The following is a 21,527-nucleotide window of genomic DNA, read 5'->3' as shown; positions in this document are numbered from 1 at the left end:
TAATTCCCCTGTCTGTCAAAAACCTATCTACCCATGTCTTAAATATATTTAGCGAGGTAGCCTCCACCACTTCAACGGGCAGAGAATTCCAGAGATTCACCACCCTTTGAGTGAAGAAGTTCCTCCTCAACTCTGATCTAAACTGCACCCCCCTTATCTTGAGGCTGTGCCCTCTAGTCCTGCTATCCTTTCTGAGCGGGAAGAATCTCTCTACCTCTACCTCTACCCTATCCATCCCTTTCATTATCTTATACGTCTCTATAAGATCCCCCCTCATCCTTCTAAACTCCAACGAGTACAGACCCAGTCTATTTAGTCTCTCTTCATAGTCTAGCCCCCTCAACTCCGGTATCAGCTTAGTGAACCTCCTCTGCACTCCCTCCAAGGCCAACATATCCTTGCGCAAGTGCGGCGACTAAAACTGCACACTGTACTCCAGCTGCGGCCTCACCAGTGCCCTGTACAGTTGCAGCAAGACCTCCCTGCTTTTATATTTTATCCGCCTCGCTATAAAGGCCAGCATCCCATTAGCCTTCTTGATCACCTGCTGCACCTGCACACTGGGTTTTTGCGACTCATGCACAAGGACCCCCAGGTCCCTCTGCACCGTAGCATGCTGCAGCTTTCCACCCTTTAAATAGTAATCCCTCCTACGATTATTCCTGCCAAAGTGGATAACCTCACACTTGCTAACATTGTACTCCATCTGCCAGGTCCTTGCCCACTCGCTCAGCCTATCATTGGTGAGGCCGCAGCTGGAGTACTGTGTGCAGTTTTGGGCGCCGCACCTGCGCAAGGATATTTTGGCCCTGGAGGGAGTGCAGAGGAGGTTTACTAGGCTGTTACCGGAGTTGAGGGGGTTGAGCTATGAGGAGAGGCTGAATAAACTAGGCTTGTACTCGCTAGAGTTTAGAAGAATGAGGGGAGATCTCATTGAGACGTATAAGATGATGAATGGGATGGATAGGATAGAGGTGGAGAGACTCTTCCCGCTCAAAAAAGACAGTAGGACTAGGGGGCACAGCCTCAAGATAAAGGGGAGGCGGTTTAGAACGGAGTTGAGGAGGAACTTCTTCACTCAAAGGGTGGTGAATCTCTGGAATTCTCTGCCCGTTGAAGTGGTGGAGGCTGCCTCGCTAAATATTTTTAAGAAGCGGGTTGATGGGTTTTTGATAAGAGAGGGGATTAAGGGTTATGGGGAGAGGGCGGGAAAGTGGAACTGAGCCACAACAGATCAGCCATGATCTTATTGAATGGCGGGGCAGGCTCGAAGGGCTAGATGGCCTACTCCTGCTCCTATTTCCTATTTCTTATGTTCTTATCAGATCCCTCTGCAGACTTTCCACACTCTCCACACAATTTTTTTTTCCACTCATCTTCGTGTCATCAGCAAATTTCGTTACCCTACACTCAGCCCCCTCCTCCAGATCATCTATATAAATGGTAAATGGCTGAGGCCCCAGCACCGATCCCTGCGGCACTCCACTAGTTACCAACCACCAATCAGATTAGCACCCATTGATACCAACTCTCTGCTTCCTATTAGACAGCCAATCCTCTATCCACGCTAACACCCTACCCCCAACTCCATGTACCCTTACCTTCTGAAGCAACCTTTCATGCGGCACCTTATCAAACGCCTTTTGAAAATCGAGAAACACCACATCCACCGGTTCCCCTCTGTCTACCGCACTAGTCACATCCTCATAGAAATCCAATAAATTTGTCAGACACGACTGCCCCTTAACGAATCCGTGGTACGTCTGCTCTATCAAACCATTCCTTTCCAGATGCCTCACTATTTCTTCTTTGATGACAGATTCAAGCATTTTTCCAACAACAGACGTTAAACTAACCGGCCTATAATTCCCTGCCTTTTGCCTGCTACCTTTTTTAAACAGCGGCGTAACATTAGCCGTTTTCCAATCTTCCGACACTTCCCTGGAATCCAGCGAGGTTTGGTAAATAATCACTAAGGCATCCACTATCACCTCCGCCATTTCCTTCAGAACCCTGGGATGCATTCCATCTGGTCCTGGGGACTTGTCCACCATCAGTCCTGCTAGTCGATCAAGCACTACCTCTCTAGTGACAGTAATCACATTCAGGCCCTCAACTCCTACCATCCTTCTAACTTTAATATCCGGCAAACTATTCGCGTCCTCCTCTGTGAAGACCAAGGCAAAAAACTTATTTAAGGCCTCAGCCATTTCCTCATCTCCCACCACTAAATCCCCCCTCTCATCCTCTAAGGGTCCAACATTCACTCTAGCCAGAAGCTTTTTCCCAGGGTGGAAGAGTCAATTACTAGAAGGCACAGGTTTAAGGTGTGAGGGGCAAAGTTTAAACGAGATGTACGAGGCCGATTTTTTTACACTGAGGGTGGTCGGTGCCCGGAACTCGCTACAGTGGGAGGTAATGGAAGCGGATACGGTAGTGACTTTTAAGGGGCATTTTGACAAGTACATGAATAGGATGGGAATAGATGGATATGATCCCCAGAAGGGTAGGGGGTTTAATTCAGTCAGGGCAGCGTGATTGGTGTGGGCCTGTTCCTGTGCTATCATTTTCTTTGTTGTTTGAGGTGTTTGCAATATGCTGCTATCATCAAACTCTCCTGATGAATTTTGCTTAGTTTTTTGTTCGGTGTTAGTGGGTCTCGTGTGTTCTCCCTCTCCCCTCTTTCACTGTGGCCCACCCTCGGTGGCGCCCTGCTCTGCCTCTCTCCTGCTCTATTGGTGGGGGGTGTGATCCAGTAAGTGGTAAACCCATTGAAAGTCAATGTGCAAATACTGCCAGTGAGCCTGCTGTGATCTCACTCTCTGTGCCTGTGTGTGTGTGTCTGTGTGTCTGTGTCTGTGTGTGTGTGTCTGTGTCTCGTGCGCGCTCCCTGGCCCTTCCCCCTTACCTCCCCCCAAACTCTCTCCATTTCACATTCCACTATACCCCCCACCCCCTGTTTGTACAAATACAATCTCTGTGATTATTGTGAATCATTGCAAACTGTTTTACTCTGTTCCTGAGCAATGGAAACGACTGCGCACATTTCTGTTAGCTGAGAAAAACTCTTGGGCTGAAGAGGGAGAAGGTGCCCCTTGGTCTGGTGTCGAATGTTCTGGCAGGGAGTGCTTGACCAGGATGTCATTCTGCCGGAATCGATGGGTGGAAGTCTGGTGCCATCTGCTGGACTGCTGTTGAACAGCGTGTTTGCAGCTTGGGTTGGTGCTGGACTTGCTGACTTGCCCAGGCGTTGGCGAATGATGCGTAGCTTGGCACAGAATCAGTGGGCCAAATGGCCTCCTTTGTGCCTTAACGACTCTTTGTTTAAGTACAACTGCTTGTTTCTTGAATTGTTCTAAAGGTTTCCCATTTGTATGTCAGATGGAGGAGAGTGGGAACCTGAGATGCAATCCCAGAGCGAGAACATGGGAATAGATAAAAGCCGGATTTCGTTCAGTCGTACCGAGGTAAGGTTTGCTGGAGCCCCGTAAAATTGTAACCTTTAGCCATTCCTTCACAGTTCAATCAGATTGGCATTTTAAAATTCTTAATAATGGCAAAATGCTAATTTTTTAAATCTAAGCTTGTAATTTGCTGGAAGATGAATTGTTTTTCAAATGTGCAGTTTGTGCTACTTTGCAGTTACATTCACCTTAACCCAGAATGTGGCACGGGTTCCAGCCATCTTATTGTTCAGAGATATTTCACCAGGTGAAAGTTGGGTGCAGTAAGTCCTCACTGAAAGCTCGGTTACACCAAGTTTCATCTCTGCACATGGAAAAAGACACATTCCCCTGAATCCTCCTGGCCAGTGGTTATCTTTATGAATTTGTCAGAGATGCAGCCTTGTGGTTTTCTGTCCTTGGGACTCAGTATATGGAAATCCCTGCATTGGACTGGGGTGGGCACAGTAAGAAACCTCTCAACACCAGGCTAAAGTCCAACAGATTTATTTGATATCATGAGGTGATTCACCTGATGTAGGAGCAGCGCTCCGAAAGCTCGTGATGTCAGCTAACTTGTTGGACTTTAACCTGGTGTTGAGAGACTTCTTACTTTGGGAATCAGATCACTGTTTAGCTGTAGAAACTCGTGGGCAGCACGGTACCACAGTGGTTAGCACCAGGACATGGGTTTTATTCCTGGCTTGGGCCATTGTCTGTTCAGAGTTTGCACATTCTCCCCATGCCTGCGGGTTTCCTTTGGGTGCTCCAGTTTTTAGTTTATTTTGTTAGTGTCACAAGGAGGTTTACATTAATACTGCAATAAAGTTACTGTGAAAATCTCCACGTCTTTTAGACTGTGGGAGGAAACTGGAGCACCCGGAGGAAATCCACAAAGACATGAAGAGAACATGCAGACTCCGCACAGACAGTGACCCAAGCCAGGAATCGAACCCAGGTCCCTGGTGCTGTGAGGCAGCAGTGCTAACCACTGCGCCTATGTTTCCCCTCTCACTCCCAAGGTGTGCAGGATAAGTGGATTAGCCATGCTCAGTTGTACATTAGCATCTAGAGGGCTAGTGGGGTAAATGCATGTGGTTATAGGCCAGTTAATTTAATGTCTGTAGTTGGAAAAATGCTAGCATCAGTCATCGAAGAAGAAATAGCGAGGCACCTAGAAAAGAATGGTTTGATCGAGCAGACGCAGCATGGATTCGTTAAGGCGAAGTCGTGTTTGACGAATTTATTGGATTTCTATGAGGATGTGACTAGTGCGGTAGACAGAGGGGAACCGGTGGATGTGGTGTTTTTAGATTTCCAAAAGGCGTTTGATAAGGTGTCGCACAGAAGGTTAGGGTGCACGGAGTTGGGAGTAAAGTGTTAGTGTGGATAGAGGATTGGCTGTCAAATAGGAAGCAGAGAGTTGGTATCAATGGGTGCTATTCTGATTGGCAGTTGGTGACTAGTGGAGTGCCGCAGGGATCGGTGCTGGGGCCTCAACTGTTTACCATCTATATAGATGATCTGGTGGAGGGGGCTGAGTGTAGGGTGACGAAATTTGCTGATGACACGAAGGTGAGTGAAAAAGCAAATTGCGTGGAGAGTGTGGAAAGTCTGCAGAGGGATCTGGATAGGCTGAGTGAGTGGGCGAGGACCTGGCAGATGGAGTATAATGTTAGCAAGTGTGAGGTTATCCACTTCGGCAGAAATAATAGTAGGAGGGATTATTATTTAAAAGGCGAAAAGCTGCAGCATGCTACAGTGCAGAGGGACCTGGGGGTCTTTGTGCACGAGTCGCAAAAACCCAGTCTGCAGGTGATCAAGAAGGCGAATGGAATGTTGGCCTTTATAGCGAGGGGGATTGAATATAAAAGCAGGGAGGTCTTGCTGCAACTGTACAGGGCACTGGTGAGGCCGCAGCTGGAGTAATGTGTGCAGTTTTGGTCGCTGCACTTGCGCAAGGATATTTTGGCCTTGGAGGGAGTGCAGAGGAGGTTCTCTAGGCTGATACTGGAGATGAGGGGGGTTGGACTGTGAAGAGAGGCTAAATAGACTGGGTCTGTGCTCGTTGGAGATTAGAAGGCTGAGGGGGGATCTTATAGAGACGTATAAGATAATGAAGGGGATAGCTAGGGTAGAGGTAGAGAGATTCTTGCCGCTTAGAAAGGATAGCAGGACTAGAAGATAAGGGGCGGGGGTGGTTTAGAACGGAGTTGAGGAGGAACTTCTTCACTCAAAGGGTGGTGAATCTCTGGAATTCTCTGCCCGTTGAAGTGGTGGAGGCTACCTCGCTAAATATATTTAAGTCGCGGGTAGATAGGTTTTTGACAGACAAGGGAATTAAGGGTTATGGGGAGAGGGCGGGAATGTGGAACTGAGACACGACAGATCAGCCATGATCTTATTGAATGGCGGGGCAGGCTCGCAGGGCTAGATGGCCTACTCCTGCTCCTATTTCTTATGTTCTTATGTTATGGGGGTAGGGCCTGGGTGGGATTGATGTCAGCACAAGTTCGATGGGTTGATGGGCTTGATAGAATCTCTACAACAGAAAGAGACCTTTGTTTAAACAGATGAAAATGTTGGCATTGATCTTAGTTTATCTGACAATATGCCAACAGTGCCATTAATGGGCCTTTCCAAACTTCCAGGCTCTCAAAACACAAACAGTTTGAGTATAAAACCAGAAGCAGCCACTCCTTGCAGGTATCAGGGGTAGTTCAGATATTCTAAAAATTATTCATTCATGGGATGCAGACGTTGCTGGCTAGCTCAACATTCATTGCCCATCCCTGATTGCCCTTGAGAAGGTGATGATGAGCTGCCTTCTGGAACTGCCTGCAGTCCATATGGTGTGCGTACACCCACAGTGCTGTTAGAGAGGGCTCCAAGAATTTGACCCAGTGACAGTGAAGGAACGGTGATATTTCCAAATCAGGGTGGTGAGTGACTTGTGGAGGAACCTCCAGTTGGTGCTGTTCCCAGGTATCTGCTGCCCTTGTTTGGTTATGGATGAATAGCAGAAGGCTGCAGACAGGGTGACAGAAACAGAACCACTGCATCCCTAAGGACAGCAACTTGATGGCTACAGGAAGTCGAAGCTGAGATGACAGAAGTTGCAGTTTGTTCACAGTCACCAGATCAAAACCTTGAAACCCCCTCCCTAACAGCAGTGTGGATGTACCTACACCACATGCAGCCATTCAAAACCGCAGCAGATCATCACCACCTCAAGGGCCATGAGGAATGGGAATCTGCTGCTGATGCAAGTCAAAGTCCATTTGTTGCTCTGGGTTTTATTGTCTGGTGAAATGGGCTTTGTGTTCCTCTGTTTGTTGCTTATTTCTATACTGCCAACGTGCTGAATGTTCCACAGATTCTGCATTTTTTTTTCAGTCGACAATAACCAGCCCGTCTCCTCCAACTGATGCTCGCTTTCATCGAGACAGTAACAGCCCCAAGATCTTCCCGAAAGATACTGCAGGCTTCTCTGAGACTTTGGATGTTGATGAAAGCCAGGACTGGGTATAGTTTTGGATGACTGTCACTTGTCTGTATGTTCCTGTCACAGCTGGTAATGAATCCGGGAATCTCCCCACGCGCGCAACCGGGAATCTCCCCGCGCGCGCAACCGGGAATCTCCCCGCGCGCGCAACCGGGAATCTCCCCGCGCGCGCAACCGGGAATCTCCCCGCGCGCGCAACCGGGAATCTCCCCGCGCGCGCAACCGGGAATCTCCCCGCGCGCGCAACCTGATCCCGGTATTAATTGGAATTTTCCACTTTGTTTCTTAACATGAGAATCTAATGAAATTGATACTTGCTGTGGCTCGAGCATTCATACTTGGGTCTGTTCCATTCTGAGGGTCCGGGGGGGGTGCATAGCAACTGGCAGTAATCCCCTGCCCTCAGCAAGACACCCAGATCCCAGCCTTGAATGTACTGGGAATAACCTGACCGAGCGGGGGAGGGGGAGGGAGAAGAGGGAGGTGATGGGGATAGTGAGTGGGGCAGTGAGGGGAGGAGATGCAGTTACTGTCATTGGTTTCCTCTTGTTAATGTAAACAATTTTGCAGCGAGCGATTTGGGTGATTTTTGCTTCTTTCCGCTGGCAGGATTCTCTGTCTCCAGCACTGAGTAGCCCACAGATTGGAGCACAGATAATTGGAGCAGAAGATGATGATTTTGATACAGAAGCTGAACAGGTGAGTGTGTGGATTTGAGTTGTCAGTTTAATTGTAGCTGGCAGGAAGTTACTGAAAGTGAAGAGCCTTTTTCCTTGTTCCAGGTTGACGTGCAGTGTGATTGCTTCCAAACTATCGATTCAGTAAAGTCACGGCCTGCTCATCTCGTCGCTTTCTTACATCATGTTGTGTCGCAGTTTGATGCTGCACCACTGGTAAGGATTGGGGCTGGGGTGGAGTGCTTTGGTAACAGGGTTCTTTTTGGCAATATTTGGTAAATTGTATCCTTTTCTTCACAGCTCTGTTATCTCTACGCTGATCTGTACAATAACACAAACCCAAAGGACCATCGGCGAGTCTTCCAGGAGTTCTGTCATCTGTTTCTGGAGAAGGGTTCGGTGAGTTTCACAAGTGTTTTGTGTCTCAGGGTCATCGAGGGGAGGGGGCAGGTGGACGGTTCGGGGGTGGGGTGGGGTGGGGAGGGGGCAGGTGGACGGTTCGGGGGTGGGGTGGGGTGGGGAGGGGGCAGGTGGACGGTTCGGGGGGGGCAGGTGGACGGTTCGGGGGGTGTGGGGAGGGGGCAGGTGGACGGTTTTGGGGGGGTAGGGTGGGGGGGAGGGGGTAGGTGGATGGTTGGGGGGGCAGGTGGACGGTTTGGGGGGAGGGTGGGGGGGAGGGGAGGGGGCAGGTGGACGGTTCGGGGGTTGGGTTGGGTGGGGGGGAGGGGAGGGGGCAGGTGGGGGGGAGGGGAGGGGGCAGGTGGATGGTTTGGGGGTTGGGTGGAGGGGAGGGGCAGGTGGACGGTTCGGGGGTTGGGTGGGGGGGAGGGGAGGGGGCAGGTGGGGGGGAGGGGAGGGGCAGGTGGACGGTTCGGGGGTTGGGTGGGGGGGAGGGGGCAGGTGGACGGGTCACGGGTGGGGTGGGGGGGAGGGGGTCGGCGTGGGGGGGGAATTTATAATTCAAGTTGTAAATTCCACATTTTTGAAATCCTGCTTTGTTCAAACATTTATCAAAGTGAACTCTTGTGACAGCGAATATTTCTGCATCTAACTCTAACTGCCTGAACATGTGCAAAGGAATATGTGTTTGCTGCAGTTATTGGTTAGAAACCTCAATGTTGTTTGCTGTTTGCTCTTTCTTCACTTTGTAGCTGCTGCAATACTCAAAGTATCTCCTCTTTCCTAGAATCTCAAAGTTCAGGTTCCAGAATGGATCAGCACAGAGCTGGGTAAGTCACAGCTATTCCTAGAACAGTCCTCTTCAGGGCCATGTATGTCCTTGCTCTATGCAATGGTTAGATAATGAATGGGATAACATTGAAATTTAGTGGCACGTGCATTGGCAGTCCTGAATTCTCCTGCTGCAGAAGGGAATTCTCACTCGGGCATGTCTGTCAAAAGCTCTGGCACCTTGGGTAAGGCGTCTGAAATGTGGACCACCCATAAGATGCAGCAAGTCACGATTCCTTCCTTAAATAAAAGCAAAATATTGCAGAGGCTGGAAATCTGAAATAAAACGCAAAATGCTGGAAAACCTCAGCAGGTTCGACAGCATCCATGGAGACAAACAGAGTTAATGCAGTCATATAATCTACAGTACAGAGACAGGCCCTTCGGCCCAAACTGGTCCATGCTGACCGAAATACCCGTCTATACTAACCCCATTTACCTGCATCTGGCCCATATCCCTCTAAACCTTTCCTCCCCATGTATCTGTCCAAGTGCCTTTTAAATGTTGTCAATGTCCCTGCCTCAACAACTTCCTCCGGCAGCTCATTCCACACACGTACTATCCTTTGTGTAAAAAAGTTGCTCCTCAGGTTCCCATTAATTTTTTCCCCTCTTAACTTAAACCTATGCCGCCTAGTTCTCGATTCCCCAACCCTGGAAAAAGACTGAGTGCATTCACCCTATCCATGCTTCTCATGATTTTACACACCTCTATAAGATCACCCCTCAGTCTCCTACGCTCCAAAGAAAAAAGTCTTAGCCTGTCCAATCTCTCCCTATAACTCAGTCCCCTGAGTCCTGACAACATCCTTGTAAATCTCTTCTGGACTCTCTCCAGTTTATTAACATCTTTCCTATAGCAAGGCGACCAAAACTGAACTCCAGTTGCAACCTCACCAACATCCAATACAACTGCAACATAATTTCCCAACTCTGGACTCAATACCCTGACTGATGAAGGCCAGCATGCCAAAAGCCTTCACTGCCCTATCTACCTGAGATTCCACCTTTCAAGAACCACACACCTGAACTCCAAGGTCCTTCTGTTCCACGATACTCCCTAAGTTCCTACCATTCACCGAGAAAGTCTTACCTTGATTTGACTTTCCAAAATGCAACAACCCACACTGATCTGTATTGAAAACCATTTGCCATTTCTCAGCCCACTTCACCAGCTAATCAAGATCCTGCTGCAATTTTTGATAATCTTCCTCACTGTCTACAATACCATCTATTTTACAGTCACCTGCAAACTTACTGATCATGCCTTGTACATTCTCGTCCAGATTGTTGATATAGATAACAAACAGCAATGGGCCCAGCTCTGACTCTTGAGGCACACCACTAGTCACAGGTCTCCAGTCCGATAAGGATCCTTCCACCATCACCCTCTGCTTCCGACCATCAAGCCAATTGCATATCCAAATTGCCAGCTCTCCCTGGATCCCATGTGATCTAACCTTCCAACCTACCATGTGGAACTTTATCAAAGGCCTTACTGAAGCCCATATAGACCATGTCTACTGCCCTGCCCTCATCAGCCTTCTTGGTCATACCATCAAAGACTAATGTTCTTTGGAAGGTTGATGAGCTACTGTTTAGAGTTTGGATAACTTTTTACAGAGGCTTACCATTACTGTCTCAGAGGAATTCAGGATGGGCAATGGATGCCCACCTATTCAGATATACCCACTTTAATAGGTGTATCTACCCCCTAAGCTGTTGGATATGATACAATACAGCAATGTGGTTGACTCTTACCTCTTAATTGTTAGTCAAGGACTGTATTACGGTGGCAGAAAGGACATTTGATGTGGACCTGTCTATTGAGGTAGTATGAGCTGAGATTAGAAACAGGAAAGGAGAGGCCACCCTGCTGGGAGTTTTTTATAGGCCTCCAAAAAGTTCCAGAGATGTAGAGGAAAGTATTGCAAAGATGTTCCTGCATAGGTACGAGAGTAACAGGGTAGTTGTTATGGGGGACTTTAACTTTACAAATATTGATTGGAAAAGCAATAGCTCAAGTGTGTTAGAGGGGTCAGTTTCTGTCCAATGTGTGCAGGAAGGTTTCCTGACAGTATGTAGGTAGGCAGGCCAACAAGAAGTGAGGCTACATTGGATTTGGTACTGGGTAATGACCCAGACCAGGTGTTAGACTTGGAGGTAGGTGAGCACTTTGATGATAGTGACCACGATTCGGTTACGTTTACCTTAGTGATGGAAAGGAATAGGTATATACTGTGGGGCAAGAGTTATAAGAACATAAGAAATAGGAGCAGGAGTAGGCCATCTAGCCCTTCGAGCCTGCCCCGCCATTCAATAAGATCATAGCTGATCTGTCGTGGCTCAGTTCCACATTCCCGCCCTCTCCCCATAACCCTTAATCCCCTCGCTTATCAAAAACCCATCAACCTGCGTCTTAAAAATATTTAGCGAGGCAGCCTCCACCACTTCAACGGGCAGAGAATTCCAGAGATTCACCACCCTTTAGAGTGAAGAAGTTCCTCCTCAACTCCGTTCTAAACCGCCCCCCCTTTATCTTGAGGCTGTGCCCCCTAGTCCTCCTGTCCTTTCTGAGCGGGAAGAGTCTCTCCACCTCTATCCTATCCATCCCATTCATCATCTTATATGTCTCAATGAGATCTCCCCTCATTCTTCTAAACTCTAATGAGTACAAGCCTAGTTTATTCTGCCTCTCCTCATAGCTCAACCCCCTCAACTCCGGTATCAGCCTAGTAAACCTCCTCTGCACTAATATATATATCTGGGGGAAAGGTAATTATGAGGCTATTAGGCTGGAGTAGGAAACTGCAGGGGCTGGGAACATCTGAAATGTGGAACTTGTTCAAGGAGCAGCTACTGCGAGTTCTTGATAAATATGTACCTGTCAGGCAGGGAGGAAGTGGTCGAGCAAGGGAACCGTGGTGTACTAGGGAAGTTGAACCTCTGGTGAAAAGGAAGAAGGAGGCTTATATAAAGATGAGACATGAAGGCTCAGTTAGGGCACTGGAGAGTTATAAATTAGCCAGGAAGGAGCTAAAGAGAGAGTTAAGAAGAGCTAGAAGAGGACATGAGAAGACTTTGGCGGATAGGATCAAGGAAAATCCTAAAGCTTTCTATAGGTATGTCAAGAATAAAAGATTGGTTAGGGCAAGATTAGGACCAGTCAGAGACAGTAGTGGGAAGTTGTGCGTGGAGCCTGAAAAGATAGGAGAGGCTACTGAAGTCTTTTTTCATCAGTATCCATGCAGGAAAAAGTCAATGTAGTCGAGGAGAATACTGAGATACAGTCTTTTAGACTAGATGGGATTGAGGCACATGAGGAGGTGTTAGCAATTCTTGAGAGTGTGAAAATAGATAAGTCCCCTGGGCTGGATGGGATTTACCCTAGGATTTTCTGGGAGGCTAAGGAAGAGATTGCAGAACCTTTGGCTTTGATCTTCATGTCGTCATTGGCCACAGGTATAGTGCCGGAAGACTGGAGGATAGCAAATGTTGTCCCCTTGTTCAAGAAGGGGAGTAGAGACCATCCTGGGAATTATAGACCAGTGAGCCTTACTTCTGTTGTGGGCAAAGTTTTGGGAAGAATTATAAGGGATAGTATTTATAATCATCTAGAGAGAAATAAATTGATTAGGGATAGTCAACACGGTTTTGTGAAGGGTAGGTCGTGCCTCACAAACCTTATCGAGATTTTTGAAAAGGTGACCAAAGTGGTGGATAAGGGTAAGGCAGTTGACGTGGTGTATATGGATTTTAGTAAAGCATTTGATAAGGTTCCCCATGGTAGGCTACTGCAGAAAATGCAGATGCATGGGATTGAGGGTGATTTAGCAGTTTGGATCAGGAATTGGCTAGCTGATAGAAGACAGAGGGTGGTGGTTGATGGGAAATATTCAACCTGGAGTTCAGTTACAAGTGGTGTATCTCAGGGATCTGTTTTGGGGCCACTGCTGTTTGTCATTTTTATAAATGACCTAGATGAGGGTGTAGAAGGATGGGTTAGTAAATTTGCTGACGACACTAAAGTCGGACGAGTTGTAGACAGTGAGGATGGATGTTACAGTTTGCAGAGGGACATAGATAAGCTGCAGAGCTGGGCTGAGAGGTGGCAGATGGAGTTTAATACGGAAAAGTGTGAGGTGATTCACTTTGGAAAGAGGAACAGGAGTACAGAATATAGGGCTAATGGAAGAACTCTTGGTAGTGTTGACAAGCGGAGAGATCTTGGTGTCCATGTGCATAGATCCCTGAAATTTGGCACCCAGGTTGTTAAGAAGGTGTACGGTGTGTTAGCTTTTATTGGTAGAGGGATTGAATTTCGGAGCCGTGAGGTCATGTTACAACTGTACAAAACTCTGGTGCGGCCGCACTTGGAGTATTGCGTACAGTTCTGGTCACCGCATTATAAGAAAGATGTGGAGGCATTGGAAAGGGTGCAGAGGAGGTTTACCAGGATGTTGCCTGGTATGGTGGGAAGGTCTTATGAGGAAAGGCTGAGGGACTTGAGGTTGTTTTTGTTGGAGAGAAGAAGGTTAAGAGGTGACCTGGTTGAGGCATACAAGATGGTCAGAGGGTTAGATAGGGTGGAGAGTGAGAGCCTTTTACCTCGGATGGTGATGGCTAACATGAGGGGACATAGCTTTAAATTAAGGGGTGGTAATTATAGGATGGATGTCAGAGGTAGGTTCTTTACTCAGAGGGTAGTAAGGGCGTGGAATGCCCTGCCTGCAGCAGTTATGGACTTGCCAACTTTAAGGGCGTTCAAATGGTCAGTGGATAGGCATATAGAACATAGAACATTACAGCACAGAACAGGCCCTTCGGCCCACGATGTTGCGCCGACCAGTTAAAAAACAATGACCCTCTAACCTAAACCAAACCCTTTCCATCCATAAACCTATCCACGGATCTCTTAAACGCCCCCAAACTAGGCGCATTTACAACTGCAGCAGGCAGGGCATTCCAATCCCTCACCACCCTCTGGGTAAAGAACCTACCCCTGACATCCATCCTATAAACTACCACCCCTTAATTTAAAGCTATGCCCCCTCGTGCTAGCTTTCTCCATCCGAGGAAAAAGGCTATCACTATCCACCCTATCTAAACCTCTAATCATCTTGTATGTTTCAATAAGGTCCCCTCTTAGCCGCCTTCTTTCTAACGAAAACAACCTCAAATCCCTCAGTCTCTCCTCATAGGACCTCCCCTCCATACCAGGCAACATCCTGGTAAACCTCCTCTGCACCCTCTCCAAAGCCTCCACATCCTCCCTATAATGTGGGGACCAGAACTGCACACAGTACTCCAAGTGCGGCCGCACCAGAGTTTTGTACAGTTGCAACATGACGCTGCGGCTCCTAAATTCAATCCCCCTACCAATAAACGCCAAGACACCGTATGCCTTCCTAACAACTTTCTACTTTATTCCCAACTTTCAGGGATCAATGTACACATACACCTAGATCCCTCTGTTCATCCACACTATTCAGAGTCCTACCGTTAGCCCTATGCTCTACACATCCATTATTCCTGCCAAAGTGAATTACCTCACACTTTTCAGCATTAAACTCCATCCTCCACCTCTCGGCTCAGCTCTGCAACTTGTCCAAGTCTCCCTGTAGACTAAGACACCCTTCCTCACTATCAACCACACCTCCGACTTTGGTGTCATCAGCAAATTTACTAATCCACCCAACTATACCCTCATCCAGATCATTTATAAAAATTACAAACAGCAGTGGCCCCAAAACAGATCCTTGAGGCACACCACTCGTAACTGAACTCCATGACGAATACTTACCATCATCCACCACCCTCTGTCTCCTATCCGCCAGCCAATTCTTAATCCAATTTCCTAAATCACCCTCAATCCCATACATCTGCGATTTCTGCAGAAGGCTTCCATGGTGAACCTTATCAAACGCCTTACTAAAGCCCATATATACCACGTCAACTGACTTACCCCCATCCACCTCTTTGGTCACTTTCTCAAAAAACTCAATAAGGTTAGTAAGGCATGACCTACTCTCCACAAAACCATGCTGACTATCACTAATCATTTCATTACTCTCCAAATAACTATAAATCCTATCCCTAATAATTTTTTCTAAAACCTTGCCCACAACAGAAGTAAGACTCACCGGTCTATAATTCCTGGGGAAGTCTCTGTTCCCCTTCTTAAACAATGGGACAACATTCGCTAACCTCCAATCTTCTGGCACTATACCGGTGACCAACGACGACCTGAAGATCAGAGCCAGAGGCTCTGCAATCTCCTCCCTTGCCTCCCAGAGAATCCTAGGGTAAATCCCATCCGGCCCAGGGGACTTATCTATTTTCAAACCCTCAAGAATAACTAGCACATCCTCCTTATCAACTGCAGTACTGTCCAGTTTACAACCCTGTAACCCAGTGTTCTCCACAGCTACATTTATATCCCCCTACGTGAACACCGAAGAGAAATATTGGTTCAATGCTTCTCCAATCTCTTCCGGCTCCACACACAAATTCCCACTGCTGTCTCTAACTGGCCCTAATCTTGCCCTAACCAACCTTTCGTTCTTAACATATCTATAGAACGCCTTAGGATTCTCCTTAATCCTATCAGCCAAAGTCTTCTCATGTCCTCTTTTAGCCCTTCTTAACTCTCTCTTTAACTCCCTCCTAGCCGATCTAAAGCTCTCTAGTGCACTATCTGAGCCCTCAAGTCTCATCCGGACATAAGCCTCCTTTTTCTTTTTAACCAGCGAATCAACTTTCCTAGTGCACCACTGTTCCCTAGCTCGACCAATTCCTCCTTGCCTGACAGGGACATACATATCACGGACTCGCAGTAGCTGCTCCTTGGAAAAAACTCCACATTTCGGACGTTCTGAGACCCTGTAGTCTCCTAGTCCAACCTATGCTTCCTAATTCTCTCCTAATAGCCTCATAATTACCCTTCCCCCAGCTAAAACTACTGACCCGAGGTTCCTGCCTATCCCTTTCCATCACTAAGGTGAACGTAACCGAATTGTGGTCACTATCACCAAAATGCACCCCAACTTCCAAGTCTAGCACCTGGTCTGGCTCATTTCCCAGCACCAAATCCAATATAGCCTCACCTCTAGTTGGCCTGTCAACATACTGAGTCAAGAAACCCTCCTGCACGCTTTGTACAAAAACTGACCCCTCTAATGAGCTAGAGCTATAGCTATTCCAATCAATATTAGTAAAGTTAAAGTCCCCCATAACAATTACCCTATTGCTTTCACTCCTGTCCAGGATCGTCTCCGCAATCCTTTCCTCAACCTCTCTAGAACTTTTAGGAGGTCTATAAAAGACTCCCAACAGGGTGACCTCTCCTCTCCTATTTCTAATCTCAGCCCATACTACCTCAACAGACAAGTCCTCATCAAACTTCCTCTCTGACACCGTGATACAGTCCTTGACCAATAATGCCACTCCTCCCCCCCTTCTACCTCCTTCTCTACTCCTACTGAAGCATTTGAACCCCGGAACCTGCAACAACCATTCCTGACCCTGCTCTATCCATGTCTCTGAAATGGCCACAACATCAAAGTCCCAGGTACTGATCCAAAATGTTATATGGATAACATTGGAATAGTTTAGGTTAGAGGGTCATTAGATTGGTTCCACTGGTCGGCGCAACATCGAGAGCCAAAGGGCCTGTACTGCGCTGTAATGTTCTATGCTCTATGCTGTTAAAATGCCCCCATGGATGGGCGCTAAATGCTGGCCCAGCCAGCGACACCCACATCCCATAAACGAGTTTAATAAAAATCTGCCCAGGTTTTTGCAGGCTGTGTGTGGTAGTACCACTGCAGTCTGAAGGAAGTGGTGAAGTGGTTGCACGAGGAGTGAAATAATCCTCCCTTTCCCTTTGGTCCAACCTTTCAGAGCGGCGGCGAGCAGATCTGACTGAGGAACTGCAACGTTACTTTATTCAGGAAATGCAGAACAGTGTGCTGGCTGATGTGCAATCACATCTGGAAGACTTCAGGTAAACACCAACCTCCACATTGGGTGCAGTTTGAGTGAATCGTAGGCTAGCATGTTTGTGTTCATGAGAAATGAGACTGAATGTGTAAGAGGAAGGAACAGACTCCCCACTCCCCACAATTCACGTTTGTTCAGTCTGTACCACACTCCATTAATTTGTGTCTAACTTTTCCAGACAAAAACGGAACATGGGAATGACAATCGCAGAGAATGAATTGGCCAAATTAGATCGGGAGCGAATACGAGACCGTGTGACAGCAGAGCAGAAAGAGCGGCTGTGTGCGGAGCATCTCTTAGTGAAGATCGACGAGGTTCTGTGAGTCACATTTCAATCCCAGCTTGATTATTGTTGGACTTCAGTAGCTATGAACAGGTGGGAAGTGTGTGTTGTTACCATGGGTACCTGCTTACCTGTAATGCTTATAACCTACTCGCCTAACCCAATCAGCTGCTTCAAATGCTCAGCCATTCTGACTGAGACTCCAGTAACTTCCCTACACCTGACTCCCTTCCACTCTAATGGACAATTCCCAAATCTAGGGAGCTTTGGGAAATGCTGACTAAAGCATATGCAAATTCCTCCCCACTTTCTTCTAATTCGGTTTGGGCTGGAAAACCATCAGATTCTGATGAATTTTCAACTTCAAGTCCTATTATTTCTTCTTTTACAGCTTTTAGTATTCAGATTATCCATCCATGTTTCCTGTGTCCCGCAGGAATTTTGTTCTGTTCCTCTAATATGGAATTAGATACAAATTCCACACTGAATTACTTTTCAATGTCCTTCATGTCCATTCTAGTCTCACCAGCATCTTGTCCTGAACTATAGTTTCCGGAAGTTTTCCAACCATTGCAGTCAAGCTGACTGGTCTAGTTGTCAGCATTATCCTCGCACCCTGTTTTGAGCAGGGGTGTAGTGTTCGCCCTTCTCCAGTCCTCCGGCACCGCCCTGTGTCTGAGGAAGATTATCATCAAAGCCACTGTAATTTCCATTCTCCCCTCAGTATCTGTGAATGTCTCACAGCCAGTCCCTGGTGTCTTGACAACTTCAAGTAACGACAGCCTTTCTAACACCTTCTCCTCCTCGAGTGTATCAATCACCTTCTCTCTCACTTCGACCTGAATAGCTTCTTCTTGCTTTGCAAAGACAGGTGCAAAGTACTCATTTAATATCTCCACTGCTACTTCGGTCTCTACATGCAAGTCCCATTTTTTGTCCCTCTTCTGCCCAACTATTTTATTTACCATCCTTTTATTATTTATACGTTTAAAGAAGACCTTGGGATTGTCTTTAATGTTCGCTGCCAGTCTCTTTTCATGCTCTCTCCTTGCTCTTCTGATTAGCTTTTCACTTCCTCTCTTGTCTTCTGCGTTCAGCTTGATTCTCTTTTGTATCTTCTACCTGATATTGATCACTCACAAATTTCTTTCTTTTCATCTTTGCCTCTTTGCCTCTTTCTCTTTCATTACCCAGGGCACTCTGGATTTATTTGTCTGACCTTTCCCCTTCAATGGAATGTGCCTTGATGTTGCCTTCAATACATTTTTTTTTGAAGGAGGCTTTTCTTTCCTTTATAACCAATATTTGATTCCAACTCACTTGGCCCATAGCCCTGATCAGTGATCAAAGTTATTGCACCTTTTTCACATCCCTTACCTCAAGCCAGAGTGATTCTGTCCTTGCCTCCTCCAGAGCATCCACTCTCTCTCCAGCTCTGTAATACTATCACATCCCCACCACTTTTCTTCCTTTCCTGTCTCTGCTAAATATCTTGTACTCAGGAGTGTTTACTGTCCAGTTGTACCCTTCTCTGTTGTCACAATAATATAATTGTTCTATAATTGGAGTTTAATGCAGAGAAATGTGAGGTAATTCACTTTGGTAGGAATAACAGATGTGTTGAGTATAGGGCTAACGGGAATACTTTGAATAGTGTGGATGAGCAGAGGGATCTAGGTGTATGTGTACATAGATCCCTGAAAGTTGGGAATCAAGTAGATAAGGTTGTTAAGAAGGCATACAGTGTCTTGGCGTTTATTGGTAGGGGGATTGAATTTAGGAGTCGTAGCGTTATGTTGCAACTGTACACAACTCTGGTGCGGCCGCACTTGGAGTATTGTGTGCAGTTCTGGTCCCCACATTACAGGAAGGATGTGGAGGCTTTGGAGAGGGTGCAGAGGAGGTTTACCAGGATGTTGCCTGGTATGGAGGGGAAATCCTATGAGGAGAGGCTGAGGGATCTGGGGTTGTTTTCGCTGGAAAGAAGGCGGCTAAGAGGGGATCTTATTGAAACATATAAGATGATTAGAGGTTTAGATAGGGTGGATAGTGATAGCCTTTTTCCTCTAATGGAAAAATCTAGCACGAGGGGGCATGGCTTTAAACTAAGGGGGGGTAGTTATAGGACGGATGTCAGGGGTAGGTTCTTTACCCAGAGGGTGGTGAGGGATTGGAATGCCCTGCCTGCTGCAGTTGTAAATGCGCCTAGTTTGGGGGCGTTTAAGAGGTCTGTGGACAGGTTTATGGACGAAAAGGGATTGGTTTAGGTTAGTGGGTCGTTGTTGTTGTATTTTTTTAACTGGTCGGCGCAACATCGTGGGCTGAAGGGCCTGTTCTGCGCTGTAATGTTCTATGTTCTATTTGTCAGCCTGTGCCTTTTTTCCCCTCCGGTTCCCATTCCCTCCCAATCCACAACAGCCGTGACGTGGAGATGTTGGTGTTGGACTGGGGTAAACACAGTGAGAAGTCTGACAACACCAGGTTTAAGTCCAACCGATTTATTTGATAGTAAACTCACAAGCTTTCGAGGTTTTCCTCTTTGTCAGGTGAATGGAGAGTTCTGGCCTCAGACAGAGCATATAAAGCACAGACAATTTACAGATTACTGATTAGAATGTGAATCTTTACACCTAACCTGCTATTCAAGTCTTAAAGTGGCCGACAATGTGAGTGGAAGGAGCGCTGATCACAAGTTAAAGAGATGTGTATTGTCTCCGGACAGTACAGTAAGTGAGGTTTTGCAAACCCAGGCAAGTCACGGGGGTTACAGATAGAACATAGAACATTACAGCGCAGAACAGGCCCTTCGGCCCACGATGTTGCGCCAACCAGTTAAAAAGCAATGACCCTCTAACCTAAACCAAACCCTTTCCATCCATAAACCTATCCACGGATCTCTTAAACGCCCCCAAACTAGGCGCATTTACAACTGCAGCAGGCAGGGCATTCCAATCCCTCACCACCCTCTGGGTAAAGAACCTACCCCTGACATCCATCCTATAACTACCACCCCTTAATTTAAAGCTATGCCCCCTCATGCTAGCTTTCTCCATCCGAGGAAAAAGGCTATCACTGTCCACCCTATCTAAACCTCTAATCATCTTATACGTTTCAATAAGGTCCCCTCTTAGCCGCCTTCTTTCTAACGAAAACAACCTCAAATCCCTCAGTCTCTCCTCATAGGACCTCCCCTCCATACCAGGCAACATCCTGGTAAACCTCCTCTGCACCCTCTCCAAAGCCTCCACATCCTCCCTATAATGTGGGGACCAGAACTGCACACAATACTCCAAGTGCGGCCGCACCAGAGTCTTGTACAGTTGCAACATGACGCTGCGGCTCCTAAATTCAATCCCCCTACCAATAAACGCCAAGACACCGTATGCCTTCCTAACAACCCTATCTACTTTATTCCCAACTTTCAGGGATCAATGTACACATACACCTAGATCCCTCTGTTCATCCACACTATTCAGAGTCCTACCTTTAGCCCTATACTCCACACATCCATTATTCCTGCCAAAGTGAATTACCTCACACTTTTCCACATTAAACTCCATCCGCCACCTCTCGGCCCAGCTCTGCAACTTGTCCAAGTCCCCCTGTAAACTAAGACACCCTTCCTCACTATCTACCACACCTCCAACTTTGGTGTCATCAGCAAATTTACTAATCCACCCAACTATACCCTCATCCAGATCATTTATAAAAATTACAAACAGCGGTGGCCCCAAAACAGATCCCTGAGGCACACCACTCGTAACTGAACTCCATGACGAATACTTACCATCAACCACCACCCTCTGTCTCCTGTCCGCCAGCCAATTCCTGATCCAATTTCCTAGATCACCCTCAATCCCATACATCTGCATTTTCTGCAGAAGCCTTCCATGGTGAACCTTATCAAACGCCTTACTAAAGTCCATATATACCACGTCAACTGCCTTACCCCCATCCACCTCTTTGGTCACTTTCTCAAAAAACTCAATTAGGTTAGTAAGGCACGACCTACCCTCCACAAAACCATGCTGACTATCTCCAATCATTTCATTACTCTCCAAATAACTATAGTGCGACATGAACCCAAGATCCCTGTTGAGACCGTCCTCGTGTGCGGAACTTGGCTATCAGTCTCTGTTCAGCGACTCTGCGCTGTCGTGTGTCGTGAAAGCCGCCTTGGAGAATGCTTACCCGAAGGTCAGAGGCTGAATGCCCGTGACCGTTGTAGTGTTCGCCAACAGGAAAGGAACCGTCTTGCCTGGTGATTGTCAAGTGATGTTCATTCACCCGTTGTCGTAGCGTTTGCATGGTCTCCCCAATGTACCATGCTTCAGGACATCCTTTCTTGCAACGTATCGGGTAGACAACGTTGACCAAGTTGCAAGAGT

At 47.1% G+C, this 21,527-nt stretch overlaps 1 protein-coding gene across 2 annotated transcripts in view; it reads left to right on the top strand.

The window, feature by feature from the left end:
* LOC145359958 (rho guanine nucleotide exchange factor 12-like) overlaps positions 1 to 21,527 on the top strand; it is a 156,698-nt gene that overhangs the window by 77,303 nt on the left and 57,868 nt on the right. For both annotated transcript variants that reach the window (XM_080214851.1, XM_080214850.1), the window contains exons 11-18: positions 3,382 to 3,467; positions 6,840 to 6,968; positions 7,558 to 7,647; positions 7,731 to 7,841; positions 7,926 to 8,024; positions 8,812 to 8,854; positions 16,758 to 16,860; positions 17,035 to 17,175. In XM_080214851.1, the coding sequence (XP_080070977.1) occupies positions 3,382 to 3,467; positions 6,840 to 6,968; positions 7,558 to 7,647; positions 7,731 to 7,841; positions 7,926 to 8,024; positions 8,812 to 8,854; positions 16,758 to 16,860; positions 17,035 to 17,175 (802 nt within the window). The remainder of the gene's footprint in view (positions 1 to 3,381; positions 3,468 to 6,839; positions 6,969 to 7,557; positions 7,648 to 7,730; positions 7,842 to 7,925; positions 8,025 to 8,811; positions 8,855 to 16,757; positions 16,861 to 17,034; positions 17,176 to 21,527) is intronic.

Source organism: Carcharhinus amblyrhynchos, chromosome 29 (assembly GCF_965287045.1).
Source record: "Carcharhinus amblyrhynchos chromosome 29, sCarAmb.v2.hapA, whole genome shotgun sequence".
NCBI classification, from domain to species: domain Eukaryota; kingdom Metazoa; phylum Chordata; class Chondrichthyes; order Carcharhiniformes; family Carcharhinidae; genus Carcharhinus; species Carcharhinus amblyrhynchos.
The sequence above is the reverse complement of the archived record's forward strand: the minus strand, read 5'-3'. Positions and strand labels throughout refer to the sequence as shown.